This window comes from Monodelphis domestica, chromosome 6 (genome assembly GCF_027887165.1).
Source record: "Monodelphis domestica isolate mMonDom1 chromosome 6, mMonDom1.pri, whole genome shotgun sequence".
NCBI lineage: Eukaryota > Metazoa > Chordata > Mammalia > Didelphimorphia > Didelphidae > Monodelphis > Monodelphis domestica.
Window position 1 is genome coordinate 77,896,809 of NC_077232.1, and position 15,128 is coordinate 77,911,936.

General features: G+C 37.1%; 1 protein-coding gene across 2 annotated transcripts in view; it reads right to left on the reverse strand.

Moving 5' to 3' along the window:
- FAM53A (family with sequence similarity 53 member A) overlaps window positions 1-15,128 on the reverse strand; it is a 79,673-nt gene that overhangs the window by 49,305 nt on the left and 15,240 nt on the right. The window contains exon 3 of one of the 2 annotated variants that reach the window (XM_056802293.1): window positions 12,266-13,059. In XM_056802293.1, coding sequence (XP_056658271.1) covers window positions 12,266-13,059 — 794 coding nt within the window. Of the gene's footprint in view, window positions 1-12,265; window positions 13,063-15,128 lie in introns of both variants that reach the window. The other variant, XM_007496864.3, reaches the window with a different exon arrangement.

A 15,128-nucleotide genomic window follows, 5' to 3' on the forward strand; every position in this document is an offset into this window, starting at 1 on the left:
CTGCAATAGATAGTCAATAGTGTTTCCCAAGTTGGGAAAGGAAAACACTGAGCTCCTTCAGATCTTTCCCTCAGACAGAAAGAGACAAAGATGTTACCTCCTCCGGCCCTGAGAGAGAGTATCTCTGAGAGTGTCTCTCTGCCAACTGCCAGAGAGCAACTCCCAACTTCCAGAGAGATTAATTGACACAGAAAAACAGTTATACCTGTCACATCTGAAATCAAGATGCTCTCTCAGCTCTGCTTCAAACTCCAGTTCTTTTCAAGCCAGCCACTTTACTTCTTATCTCTAAACTAATAAAACAATAGTTATTTTCTAATATTATCAAAAGTGGTTACTATTTCTGGAAGCTATTTCTAAAGAATACCAACCTGCTTCGAGTCAAGGTGACATCACTGAAATAAGCAGACTTCCTCTAAGATTTACTGGAAGGGGATGTTTATTTAGATGGACAATTACTGATATTATCTGTTTAAGAAAGTTATATATCCCCAATGGATTAGTACTTGTTCTTCAAGGGTCCCATTCTCTCGCAAGCCAGTTTTCTAAGTCTTCTCTCCCAAAAACCCAATTTTACAAATGTTTGAGTATATGCTACCTTTCTGCACATAGTGCCGCTTTACTAGTTCCTGTAGTTTGGTACTCTTTCTTTCCTCACTTTTAACTTGCTTTCTCTAAACAGCTTTTTTTAGGAAAGGGCTGTTTGGGAGCCTTGTGGCCAGCCCTAATAGTCTGTGAGACTCTAATGGAAAAAGGGGTATATGAGAATATACTTTGAAAAATTCAAAAGTTTTTTGCCACAGATTTGAGAAAGGCACACAAAATCAGTCCTGTTTCCCTCTCCAAAATAGTTGCTGAAGTTATGAGGAGTTACTGAACACTCCTCAACACAAAGTAGGATGACCTACTTAGTAATAAAATCTATTTAAAGTCAGAATATGTACATTAAAAAAGAAAAAAAAAACTGAGCTACTTACATTTGAAGTCAAACTACTCCACTGGGCATACATACTATGTAACCTAAAGATTCATCACAGATCTCTCTAAGCCAAGCTTCAAGAGTACATTTTAAATGAGTTAATTTATAGGTTCCTTTTCCAGAGTCTATCTACTATAGACAATGAAAATAAAACATCCACTCCAACAAATCCTACCCATCAAAATTTATGATTAAAGAAAAGTGGTAGCAAGGAAATGACTCAGGCAAATTCTCCAAAGAAAAAGGTGTTTTAAATGTCATACTGTTATTGGACACACAAGATGGTACTTAAAAACAAATATACCCATTTCTGATACAAGAATTCTGGGGTACTTCACCTGTACCAAAGCAAAATTATTAATTTACTTTAAACTTAGAATGGTATTATTAAGTAATTTATGGTTTCAGTTTTCCTGATACCTTCAGCAGAAGTACAGTGTCTTTTAAAAGATCATTAGGGATCTCAGGTTCTAATTTTGGACACTAGCTGGCTGGGTAACTTTACTTCCTTGGATCTCTTGAAAATCCTTTTCTTACAGTGAGGAAAAGAAAGCTCAATGGGGTGGAATGAACCGCCCATAGTTACCCAGGGAGTGTCATTGGGATTTGAATCCAGATCTGTTCACTAGGTCCTACACATTCTTGTCACAGTACCAAAAGATACAACACCAGTTAGTATCAGTTCTCAGAGCTTTTCAAGTTCTCGTTCTAAAACTTCAGATCATAAAACTGCATGTACTATTATAATCCTTAGCCAATAGGAATTCAAATTTACTATTATTTAAGACAGACAATAAAAGAACTATTCAAAATACAAGGTTATTTCACACATAAATGGACATTGGCCCATCCTTGACAACTAAAGTTCAAACCACATAAAATGTGTTGCTCAGTAAGAATGATTACAGGCTGCTCGTATAATACCCACAAACTAAAAAAATTTAAGAATTGTAAATTTAAGGTCCTGAACAAATATTAAATAGATCAGAAATTAGATCTTAGAATATGAACTTTTTTAAAAATCAAGACAACCTATAAATTCTTTCTTTTTTATTTTAGAATTAATATGGTGTATTGGTTCCAAGGCAAGAGAGCAGTAAGGCAATGGGGTTTTAATGATTTGCCAAGGGTCAAACAGCTAGGAAGTATCTGAGGTCAAATCTGAATCCAGGACCTCCTGTCTCTAAGCCTGACTCTCAATCCACTAAGCCATCTATAGCTGCCCCCAACCCACTAATTCTTATGCTATTATTTCTACTCTCTTTAATTCCAAAGCAAAGTACTAATCACATCACTTATCACTGACAGCTAAAATGAAACTACTCCATGAACCTAAGTGATGACAAAGAAACACCATTCTTCAAACTTCTTGTTTCCTGAAACAGGGAAGTCACTGGTGACCTGCCTGCTAGTAACCACGGAACTTGAAAAGAAGGTGAAAAATAAACTCATTTTATCAGCAGGTAAATGTCACTGTGCGGAGAGAATGCTATATAAATGTGTTAGTGAAGACAGGAACTCCAATTTAAGTTGTGACCCAAGAAAGAAGCACTCATGAAAGTGAGAACTGATTACCAACAAACAAAACAGCAACAAAACCATTAGATTAATCTAATTCAATTCAAAATAATATTTACTGATCCCTTCTAGGTGCAAAGCACTGGGGCTATCATGCCAAAAAAATGTAATAAACCTTATTCTCAAAGAGTTCGCATTGACTAGTTCAAACAAATTCATTTTGTCCAAGATGAACCCTCCTCCGTAAGGAAACTCTTCTCTAACTACCAGGGCCCTTTGTAACCTCTCTTTGTAATTTCCATTTTACAGTGATCAACATTTGTTCTAAAATAACCGACTTCCTTACTAGAATATAAAGGCTCCAGGATAGCCAAGGCTGTGGCTGCTTATTCCTCCATGTATTCATCCCCAGTGGCACATTGTATAAAGCAGATACCCAATAAAGGCTGAAAGAATAAACTGGTGAATAAGCCTGTCAGCAGTGATTTATCCCAATCAATTTAGACAACAGTTTACAGTACAGACTATCATATTGAAATACTAACATGGGAACCTGCCCATTTAAATAGCAATGGCCCCTGCAAATTAACATTGACCTGTACTGACCTCCTGACCTTGATAAAACATATATACTTTATTAATCCTATAGAGAAAGGAATGTATATCCAAAAGCCTTCCAAACATTTCCAGTAGTTTGAATCTCTTAGTAACAAAAACTCCAACACATCAACTAGTACTACTTTTCCAATTCTAAACATCATGTTATAAATGTTATCCTGTCTTTTAATTTTCAAAAGTCCTACTTGGTTCCAGATCTTTAGTTAATTATCTGCACTAGGAACTCAAAACACAATGAGAATTCAGTGTGAGGATGGGAGGGGGAGGAGGGGGGGGGGAGTCACTTTTAGCCAGAAAGGTAGAATTTTCCCTTCACCATTATGCATTAGAGAAATGTCAGAGGTAAAGAGTGGATAGATTTTTTTCTCTCAATCTTTGATTCCCTGAAGTCGAACATCTGGCATTCAACCACTCTCACATACATGCATGCCATACAATTGCAAAGTACTTTATATATATGATCTCATTTTCACAATCTCTGGGTCTCCATTTTTCTTATCTTTAAAAGAAAGAGTGGCAAAAAGGGTAGTAGGGAAGAGAAGAAGTGAATGAAAGCAGTGACTCACTTCATCATTGTATTTCTAATGCCAAGGACAAGGACTTGTATGTTAACTGAACTCAGTTGTTCATTTTAACTGAACTTCTGAAGGCCTTACAAGCTAATAAAGACATGTTTGTGAATATCTAAAATATAAGGAAGGAATAATAAAGTGGAGGAATTCCATGGAGACTGGAACAACCTCCAGGAAGTGATGCAGAGCGAAAGGAGCAGAACCAGGAGAACATTGTACACAGAGACTAATACACTCTGGTATAATCGAACATAATGGACTTCTCCATTAGGGGCGGTGTAATGTCCCTGAACAATCTGCAGGGATCTAGGAGAAAAAACACTATTCATAAGCAGAGGATAAACTGTGGGAGTAGAAACACCGAGGAAAAGCAACTGCCTGACTACAGAGGTTGAGGGGACATGACAGAGGAGAGACTCTAAACAAAACTCTAATGCAAATATTAACAACATGGCAATGGGTTCAAATCAAGAACACATGTGATACCCAGTGGAATCACACATCGGCTATGGGGGGTGGGGGGGAGGAAAAGAAAATTATCTTTGTCTTTAACAAATAATGCTTGGAAATGATCAAATAAAATATTATAAAATTTAAAAAAATAAAATAAAATATAAGGAAAGAGTAGGAGAAATGCAAAGGGGAACTTTGGATGAAGTACTATGAGAAATCTGTAGAGGTGTATTTTAATTTAAAATCTAAGAATTTTTGATTTTTTTGTTTGAGATTGTATTGTTATAAAAATCCAAGACACTGAATTTTGTTCGAAAAAAGATCCTCAAGAAAGAAGTTTGACAACTCCTAAATCCAGAAAATGAATTGTTGCAGAAAGATGCTGGAAAACCTACACTTCATCAAGAAGATCAAGAATGAACTTTGGATATGATTAATTGAACTAAACTTTGATCGAACATTTATTGTAAATGTACACATTTATGCCAAAAGGGACTACCCCTAATTTGGCTTTCTGTCAATGCACCCAGCAAAACATTGGTTTTGCTTTCTTTTCTTTTCTATTTCCTCTCTCACTATTCTAATTTCTCTTAGAAAATTGAATATTGTGTATATCTATAGTTAGAAGTGCATTTAGAACTACAAAATAATTATGTTAAATGATTAATGGGGAGACTAGTCTCCCAATGATCATCAGGGGGGATGTGAATCTTGAAATTTCTCAGACTTGTGAATGTTAAAAAATTCCCCATTGGGACTATTCCCCATTTTAAACAGTGAAGCTACTTTGATCTAAAATGTGAGAACTCTACTTAGATCAGAAATGTGAAGACCTCTACTCCACCCATACTTAAGCCTGCTTTAGGGGAGAAAACTCCTTGCTGAACAATGAAGAGTACTTAAACCCATACTTAAGCCATGCCTATTTTTAGAACTAATACAAAAGGTTGCTAAGTACCCATAAAGGTCAAGCAACTTGTGAATTTACAAGGAACAAAGAACTGGGAAACTTACTCAGAGCTTTCCTGGTGTGAATTACTCAAAAATCCACACCTTCTTAGGTGTGGACTAAGAATGGTCTGTCCTTTGAAAAACGTCTACTGTGATTGGTAGATGTAAGAATTTAGGGGAGGTGACAAAGGAAAAATTTCCCTTTATAAGGAAAGGAAAAGCTGAAAAACAGGATCTCTGGATTAGTCTCTTGAGAGACAATTTCTAAGGAGGTCTCTCAAGGGAGGCTGACTCTGGCTAGAACTCCCTCTGGGGAGACTCTGTCCCCCTGAATCCTTGCTTGAACAGATCTTATGGTGAGTGATTAGGACTGACTGATCTTTTCTTTTAGGGCTTAGGCCTGGGTTGGCCAGGGCTGCCTGGGCCGGCCTATTCTTTTCTCATTTATTTCCTTTTTCTCTCTCTTTCTCTCTTTCTTTGATTCCTCATTGTATTATTAATTAAATTCTCTATAAAACCCAGCTGACTTGGGTATATTTGAATAATTGGGAACATTTCCCTGGCGACCACCTTATATTTGATTTAAAAACAAGACACTGTAGTGAAAACATATTTTCTGCGGTCACAATTTACTCACCCACTCTTATATCTACTACAATTTAAGTCTTCCACTATTTTAACTCACTACAGTTTATGATCCTCAACCATTTTAATTATTACAGTTTATAGCATCCACACTTTTAAATGCCACAGAGGGAAGGATTCCTTTCAGGAGAAAGGAGACAGCTACCCAAGTTGAACCTTAAAGGGAGGGAGAGAAGGGATTCCAAGAGGTAGTCTTAGAGAATGAAAAGAGAAGCAGAGTTTGTTTCAGAAACTTGAGACTACTTAAGCAAGAGGCATGAAGACAGGAGAAAGTGTGACAGGAATGGGGGGGTGTGGGGGTGTAACGAGGATAAGCAGACCCATCTGACTGTAATGAACAGTACCTGAAAGGGAGCAGGGAGAGGAAAGGCCAGAAAGGAAGGCTGGAACCAAAGAGCAGATAACCTTGAATGCTAGGATACTGATCATCACAGATAGTGCCTTCCCTTGAGGAGTTGATAATCTATTAAGGTGGAGGAATAAAACACATACAAGTTGGATTTCAATGGCAGCAAAAGTGAAATCTAGACTAAGTACCATAAAAAAATATAAGAAAAAGATCACTTTAGTCAAGGGAGTTTTATAATAGATGTGAGACATGAAAGAAATAAACTGTTCAACGTATGTTGGGAGTCACAGAGTACCAAGTAGGAATATCTTAGAATGGAATCAGGAGACTGTAAAACAGGATCAGGGAAGAGCTAGGGCTAGTCTTGTTTGGCTAAAATCTATATTCCTTATTATTAGGGAGCAGCTGGGTAACTCAGTGGATTGAGAGCCAGGCCTAGAGATGGAAGGTCCTAGGTTCAAATCTGGCCTCAAACACTTTCCAGCTGTGTGACCCTGGGCAAGTCACTTGACCCCCATTGCCTAGCCCTTACCACTCTTCTGCCATGGAGCCATATTGACTCCAAGACAGAAGGTAAGGGTTTAAAAATATATATATATATATTCCTTATTATTAACACAGTGCCTGGAATACAACTGGCACTTAAGTTTTTATTTTTCCATTTATTTGCTCAGACCTACAGTAATTCTGTAGAAAAGTTCTAGAAATAAGCTGGGCATATGGGATTAAGCCAGATAAAGGGAAGCTAGAAAACTTTCTGGTTGGGGAGTTAAGTCTGAAGACTAATTTGGCAGCTTTGTGAAAGAAAGACAAACTGGTAGAGACAGCAGGTCAGGGATTATTACAAGGGCCCAAAAGAGGGTCTGAACGCTGGTGATGGCAGAGTTAAAAGGAAAATTAGGGTCCGAACCTAATTATAATGTAGAGGTAAAAATGGAGAGGACTTGGCAATTGATTGGATTAGGTGATTAGGTGAAAGAAGAGACAAGACATTTTGAGCCTAGATGAGTGAGAAAATGTCAACAGGAAAAAACAATGAAGGTAGAAGGCAAGCTGGTTTAGCTTGGGGCAGCTAAATATGAGGTGCTAATAGGGAGGAGGAAGGGAAGAGAGTAAGCATTTATATGGCACCTATTATTTGCCCCCAAAAATGTGCCACTCAAAGCTAAATGCTTAAAAGATATTACAATATTTGGTGCTCACAATAGCTTTAGAAGGTAGGTGCTATTTTTTAATCCCCATTTTATAGATGAGGAAACTGAGGCAAACAGAGGTGAGGTGACTTGCCCATCATCACACAGCTAGAAAATGTCTGGAGTCATATATGGACTCAGGTCTTCCTGGCCTCAGGATCACTGACTGTACACAACTTCCAGGACTAGCAGGAAACTTGGGAATTCAGGGCTAAGGCTCAGGTGAGAAGTCAGTCATGTATATAGACTGGAAAGTAATATGCATAGAGGATAATTAAAGAAACAGGGCTAGATGAAGTTACCAAAGGGAAGAGTCATTTCTATATAAAGCTCCTAAGACTTAAATAGAAAGAGGCTCTTAGAGAGCATCTAAGTTCATTCCCCCTCACCCCCCCTTTTAAAGATGAGAAAACTGAGGCCCAGAGCAGAGGCACTCAAATGCTGTCATGTACAGAGAGCACTGTGTAACCTTCCAATGCTTTTTCCATATCAGTAATTATAAGGTGATCTGCCTGCAGACCAGTAGAGCCAGAATGGGAATTCAGGCCACGACTCTATAGCCGAAGCTCTTTCAATTGCCCACAGTCATGGTCAGGAACAAAGCTCAATGTCACACTTGTTTAGAAAAAAATCAGGTTTTTCGTTACATTGACAAGAGTCCTGCCTCTCTCCATAAAGGTAACTTGTACATTCACCTGAAGGTGTATGTGAAGATTTTCCATGAAAGGATTCAGGCTATTTTCTCTACTTCCACAACACTAAGTTATGGGTGAATCCTAAACAAAAAGGATTTCAGTATTTAATATCACCTCAAGCTATGAGGACTGTATATTATGTTCTCTCAAGTCTGAGACAATCTGATTTTTGTGTTCCTTGTAACACTTCCTAGTCCATTTCCGTACACATTTTTATTATGTGTAGGAGGAAGAAATCTTCAGATTTCAAAAAACTGTCCAAGTAAAGAAAGATTTGCCATAACTACTTGAAGTAGTTCAAGCAAATGTCTTCTCTTAAAGACCAATACTTATGTAATATTTTAAAATATCAAAATCAAATGCTCCTTGGATTATAAGGCCATGAATTTGGAAACAGAAGGTACCCTGGAAGTCATAGTTTAATCCTCACATTTTGTGAAAAAGGAAACTAAGTCTCAAAAGAGATGTTACATGTTCATAGTCAAAAAGCAACTAAGTGACAGAGGCAGGAATTGACCCCAGGTCCTAAATCAAGTATTCTTTCACATACACAAAAACACTCAACTGAATGGAGTTCAAATCCTCTCAGACATTTACTATGTGGCTTTGGACAAGTCAACTCACCTCTCAGCCTAAATTTCCTCATCTGTAAAATGAGAAAAATAATAATTGTCCAAAAAAACCCATAAAATTTGCAAACCTTAAAGCACTATGTAAAAAAACTAGCTATTGTTATTAAAAACTATGTTACTAGGCAAAGACAGTCTCATTTATTTATACAAGAATATATTTTTTAAATTAGCATATCTTAAAAGTTATTTGAGATGAATGGCATCAAGATACTCTACCAACTACATCAACCAATCATAAGAAACTTTCTTCTAAAATTAGCTATTGGCATAGTTTTTGATCCACTGGAACTCAGCTAAGGAGATACATACTTGGTGGCAGTCCAGAGAAGTCAGACTAGAGAACTCTATAAATGGGAGCACACAAGATACATATTATGTGTTCTTATTTTTAGAGCCATGATTTTTACATAAATCTGTAACTATTCTATTCAAGAATATATCAAAGGGAAAAACCTAGAGAAAATTAAGGAAATCCAACTTCTTTTGAATTTCAGATTTTTAATTTGTAGTTCAAATTAATAATTAAACATAAAGTACATTGTTACTGAGGTGCTGTGAATACAACCTTATTTTTATTACTAGCTTTATTGTTTAACAAAGTTGAGTTTTACTATAATTACCATGTTTCTCTTTACCACGGTACCACAATAAAATTCTATATAAACCACATCCTAGGGCACCAAACATCTAAGTCCTGTCCATAAGACAATGCCCCCCAATAATTAACAGTTTGATCTCTGACATTACTGGATACAAATGACTGCTCTCAATGAGTCCAGTTAGGGTGGTATACAATTGATCTTAGATCAGCAGGTAGCCTTCACTTATACAATTTAACAAACCTTGATCAGACACTTACTGCTACTGTGTTCAACCAGAAACAGAATGGAAAGTTAGGACTGAAATCTAGTGTGTTAAACATTCTCTGAGTGACAGAAAGAGAACTTTATTTTACTGAGGTTTGTTAGTTGTTTGTGTACTCAAGTACAACCAAACTAGCATTCTTTGCTATTCTCCTAACTACCTGCCTGCATAGAAAAAAAAAAAAGAATGGACAAGACAGAAATGGGAAAGACAGTAAAAGGAAGAAAATTGGCGATTTTTCTTTTCCCTTGAAAAATCCTAAGTCCTTTCTCTCTAGATCATGGCAACAACCCTTTTGTTAAGGAATATCCCCCTCCCAGATGTAACTTCCCCAATCTAGGCCCCTTAGGCCCCTATTTATGCCAGGGTTATTCTCTATTTCTATAAAAAAAAAAAAAGAGATGCCTCAGCAATTCAGCCCATTAGAACTTTGGCTAAATATTTCAATATACCTACTTAATCTCCTACACTTGGTTATCCAGTCTAGACATCAGGGTTTCTAATAACAATTCATCATTTGCTCCTTTTACATAATTGATACTGAAGCCTTCACAATTAAGGTTATATGTAAACTACTGAGCTCTTTTACTCATTTTCATCTTTGAAGAACAATATCTTTCTGAATCGAAATGCTATATATTTGGTCCCAGACTAAACTGAACTCTACAGAATATTTTTTAACAATACCATTAACATTTTTAATTTGCTAAAAGCAAGAGAAATCATATGATTTTCCAAAGAAAAGTGTTTAAATTTCCATAGCAAGAACTTTCTTTTGGTCTCCAAAGTTCTCATTAGTGTTCTAGAGACATCCCCTAAAATAAAAATAAAAAATAAAATAAAAAATTCAACAACAATGTTGCACAAACTAGGTCTTGCCCAAAGGGATTCATAATCAACAATGACTATGTAGACAAGGCACACACAGAGGATGAAGACAGCTCTGAGAACATGGTCATATGAGAAATCAGGAATACACACAGGGCAGTTGAGCAGAGGGGCCTTTCTACAGGCCCTGTGGAGTCCATCTCCAAACCACCACTCCTCCCCCACAACAACCTGGTCAACTCTATGAATTACCTGCAGGAAGTAAAATTGAAAGGCTGAGTAAGGAACCTGACAATGTCCTCCAGTGGCACATGTAATAGAAAGAGGTATTTGTGTTACAGATGATGACTCCCTCCCAAAGAGGCAGAAGCATCTCTCTGCAAACAATTTGGATTTTCTTCATTTCATGCAATAGACATGTTATAGAAGTTAGAGTTTTAAAACCTTCTGTAATCTGTCAGAAATCTATCTTTAGTTAAGCTTCTACTACCATGAATTTCATTATCTAGCTAGTCATCACCTATCTTGGGGTTAATTTGTTCAGTTGTGCCCAACTCTACATAACCTCACTTGGAGTTTTCTTGCAAAGATACTTGAGAGGTTTATCATTTCCTTTTTGAGCTCCTTTTACAGGAGAAATTGAGACAAATAGGGTTAAATGACTGGCTAGGGTCACAGAGTTAGAAAATGTCCAAGGCTGAATTTGAACTTAGGTATTCCTGATTCCATGCTCAGCACTCTATCCATTGAGCCACCTAGCTGCCCTCTGGCCAATTAACAAGCCTTTATTTAAAGTGCTAAAGATCACTGCCCTCAAGAAGCTTACATTCTAATGGAAGAGACATTGTGTTAAGTGTGTCTAAATACAGATATATTTATAAGACACATAAATACTTGCATAAAATATACATATTATTTGATATATATGTATGTGTGTATATATACATATGGGTGTGCATATGCATGCACAGGAATAAACAAGGTAGCTTTGTGAAGGGGAGCCCTAACAGCTGAGAGAGTAGGTGTGGCTAGAGCTGAGCTGAAGGAAACCAGGGTTTTCAAGTTCAAGGCAGAGGTGAGGAGGGAGGGGATTCCAGCCATAACAGTCAGAGCAAAAATAGAGGCAATAAATAGGTGATTAGAGAGGTTTGAATCAGATTTCTAACCATAATCTTATAAATAAAGAGAATAAACAATATTTTAACATTATTTTAAAATGGTTTAATTTAGTATTTCTTCTTTTCCAATAACTTCCTCCCCTAATCAACTATTAAAGCAAACCAACTAACAAGATCTAAATTAAATGAATTATGAATATTAAATGAATATGTCCAAGCATATGGCAACAACAAGTATTATGTTTGGAGTTCATTATTTGTTGGAAGAGGCAGTATGTATAGTAGGTCAGTTGTGCAATCAGGAACACATGGGTTCAAGTTCCAACTCTGACACACACTCCCTTTGTCACCATGTACAAATTCATCTATGGGCTCCTGATGACTCTCTTAAGATTAGAAATTGCAGATGAGCTACTGATCTGCTTTGTCAGAAACATTAAGGAGTTCCCTCCATTAAACTGAAGCCTATGAATCTTACCTATTCATTGACTTAAAAAAAAAATGTCAGAGGAGAAACATAAGAAAAGGAGAAGTTTTGCAGTTTTGATTGTAGTCTTACTAGTTCAATCAACAAATAACTACCACTTCTGAATACTCCAAAATTAAAGTATTCCAACAACTAGGTCCTCTACATACTTGAAGCACTAAAAAAGGATCTGCTACCAAAGAGAAATCTCAAACAGGTAATTAAAAGAATAAGCTCCCCAAAGTTTTATACACCAAGATCTAAGTTGCATCCATAGCCCACTAAAAAAACTCTCCCTCTCTAAAAATCACCCTCTGCTAAGTAGAAAACACATCCCATGCCAAAAAGGTGCTCAAGCCCTACCAAACAAAATAAAAATCTCACCCGTGTCATTTTTAAAAAGTCTAAAGATGGACGATTCCATCGCACATCTTCTTCTCGTCTTCGCTTTAGTCGGCTTTTCTTTTCATTCAGTACACAAGGCTGTGAGCGGCATCTCAACAAGCCTTGGCGCCGGCTAAGCTCTGGCGTAGACGTGGGAGTGCTATTAGCTGAAGGCAAGAGGTTCCCCGCCTCGGGAATGTGCTCCTGAGAGAGAGAGAGGCGACGCCTGGGGTTAAAATCACAAGGTCCAGCAGAATTCCAGCGGATGCTTGAGCTGGTGCTGCCCTCACTGCTGTCCACAAAGCCACTGCTGGCGGAGGAAGGCCTGGGCACCGGAGATGTGTGGAAGCCAGTAACAGGGAACACATTCTGGAGCGGCAGGACACTCTGGGGCAGGCTGATGCTGGTACTTCTCTGCAGGGTGGCACTGCCGCTACTGTTGCAGCGCTGCAAGGTGGCACTGCCGCCGCTGTTGCATCGTCTCTTGGAAACGGGAGTCCAGACCTTGGAACTGCCAGGTTTCCATGGGGACCGGCAGCGAGCCAGCTCATCGGGCTCTGACAGGGATCGACAGTGTCGTTTGGGAGGTGGGGCCAGAGGCTGCCCAGAGTTTTCATTCAGGTTGAGTTCACTGATCCATCCCGACACCATCGATGGGCTGGGAGATTCTTGCTGCCACTGGAGACACATGTTTGCTGAACTAAATGGGCATGATGAGAAAGGGAAAGCTGAAACCTTGGTCACTTCAGTTCGAATTGGACATCCTCCATTCAACACCTTCCAAGGGTTTTCTTCTACTGAAGGAAACAGGGAAGGACATAGATCAGAAAGGAAGTGGGACAAGAAGAAAATGCTAATTATCAGGAATTGAGTGCAAAGATACCATTGCAAAATGAATTAAACAACAGAACAACACAGGACCAGGCTCTTTGGGAAGTAAAACTAAAAACTAAAAGGCTAATAACAACTAGCACTCCTCACCAGTTTTCAATTAGATATTTATTGGAATTCCAGTTTTGAACTGAACTTAGTATATTAGCTACCAAGAAGAATCCTATGTGTAATTACACAGACACGAGCAATGATGGATCTGTACAATACTTCAGAAGAGACATTTAACCAATCTCCATTTAACTATCATCTTTCAAACAGTGACTCGACTTCTTAGTAGCTTTAACTGGCAAGACAGCATTTTTACTACTAAAAATACTAACAACACATAAAACCCAAATAGGTTGTTTCCTGACTTTTTAAGTCAGGCCCCTGGGAATTGCTGTTTTTTAATAGCGTCAAGAAATGAAACCAATCTTATTTTACCCTATCCTAAAATAAAGACTTATTATGATCCATTTCAATTTTTAACCAATTTACTTCAAATGAAAATAATTTTTCCTTAGAGTTGCATGAGATAGTTTAGATAGCTCTACAGAATCTTTGAGGTCATCCACTTAGCTATTTTGCAGAGAGGAAGACTGAGGCAAAGAAAACTAAGTGACCTAACCCCAGGTCACTTAAGGTAATAATTCTCAAGAATAGTTATTCAAATCCATAATAAAGTGACTTCAGTTCCAGGGCTCTTTCCCCAGAACCATATGGGAAGGTGACTGACTACCATAAGATATACATAATAATATTTTCATTAAGACCCCATGGTACTATTAGATCTATCATCATTTATAAGGACATGATGAGCAACTTTTATTTTTTCCTCATTAAGTTAACAATTATCTTACACAAACTAAAATACCTAAACTATATCCTTTTTTCATTCAATTTTACTAAACTTTTATTAGGTCATGTCATTTTTATTAAACTGCTTACAAGTCAAATTTTTTTTTTTTATCAACATGTTATATTATGGTCAGTAATATTCTCTTCCATTCTTAAAAAGAAAGCTAAAACTTTAATACAGACATTTCCCTCCTGACACTGGTAATCCACATAATGTACTCAAAAATAAAAATATGTGCCATTCCCTCATTTTCATTAGTTTTTAGTTGTTTAAACAAAGCTTTTACTTATCGGAACTGGTATTTCTCATAACTACCAAAACAAAGCTTTAAGAACTTCAGAAGCATCTTCTGGCTTGAAGGCAGGGATTGGGGGGCAAGGAGGCATTAAATCTACTGGCCAAACCTTAGACGCCTATATCCAACTGCTTCTTTAACTGTATTCATCATAATCTACAACCATTCTTAAACATTGTATAATGATGCGTAAAAATAATTGACAAACTGAAGATAAAACAAAAATCCCATTCTTGTTAGTTTTTCAAAGTTGGCTGCAAAATTGGTAACCAAATGAAATAACTTGAATACTGAGAAATTCTCACATTATTTAAGAATTTTAATATAAACAAAAAACATTTGCTTCTTTCTCTATGTACAAGTTGATGCAATGGACTCCATTCCTGAAACTACACTTGATATCATGGGCCTGCCATCAAGGTCCAAAACTAATTGAGTATTTCAATTTTATTAGTAATAATACCAACAAAGCAGGATTTCTGTTCCCTTCATTTTAAAACAAACCAAAAGATATTTCTTTTCCAAGTATTCTGTTCATTCTTAGCTCCTTTTAAATCATATTAAAAAATAAAATTTAAAAAGTCTTCTAAAAGATATCCTCTGCCATAGGGACTATAATATATGTATCATGAAACCCAAGATGTGAGTCATGCTTGTCATTTTTCTAACAGCTACCTCAAGAGAAAGTCTGAAAAGGGGGATGGGGATGTGAAGAGAACATTTAGACATACCAAATGATATTGAACAAAAACATCTTACAAGAGCTTTTACTATGCAAAGCAGATCACAAGCAGAAAACTAATAACCAGTGATTCTCAGTATTGTCCCAAGGCCAG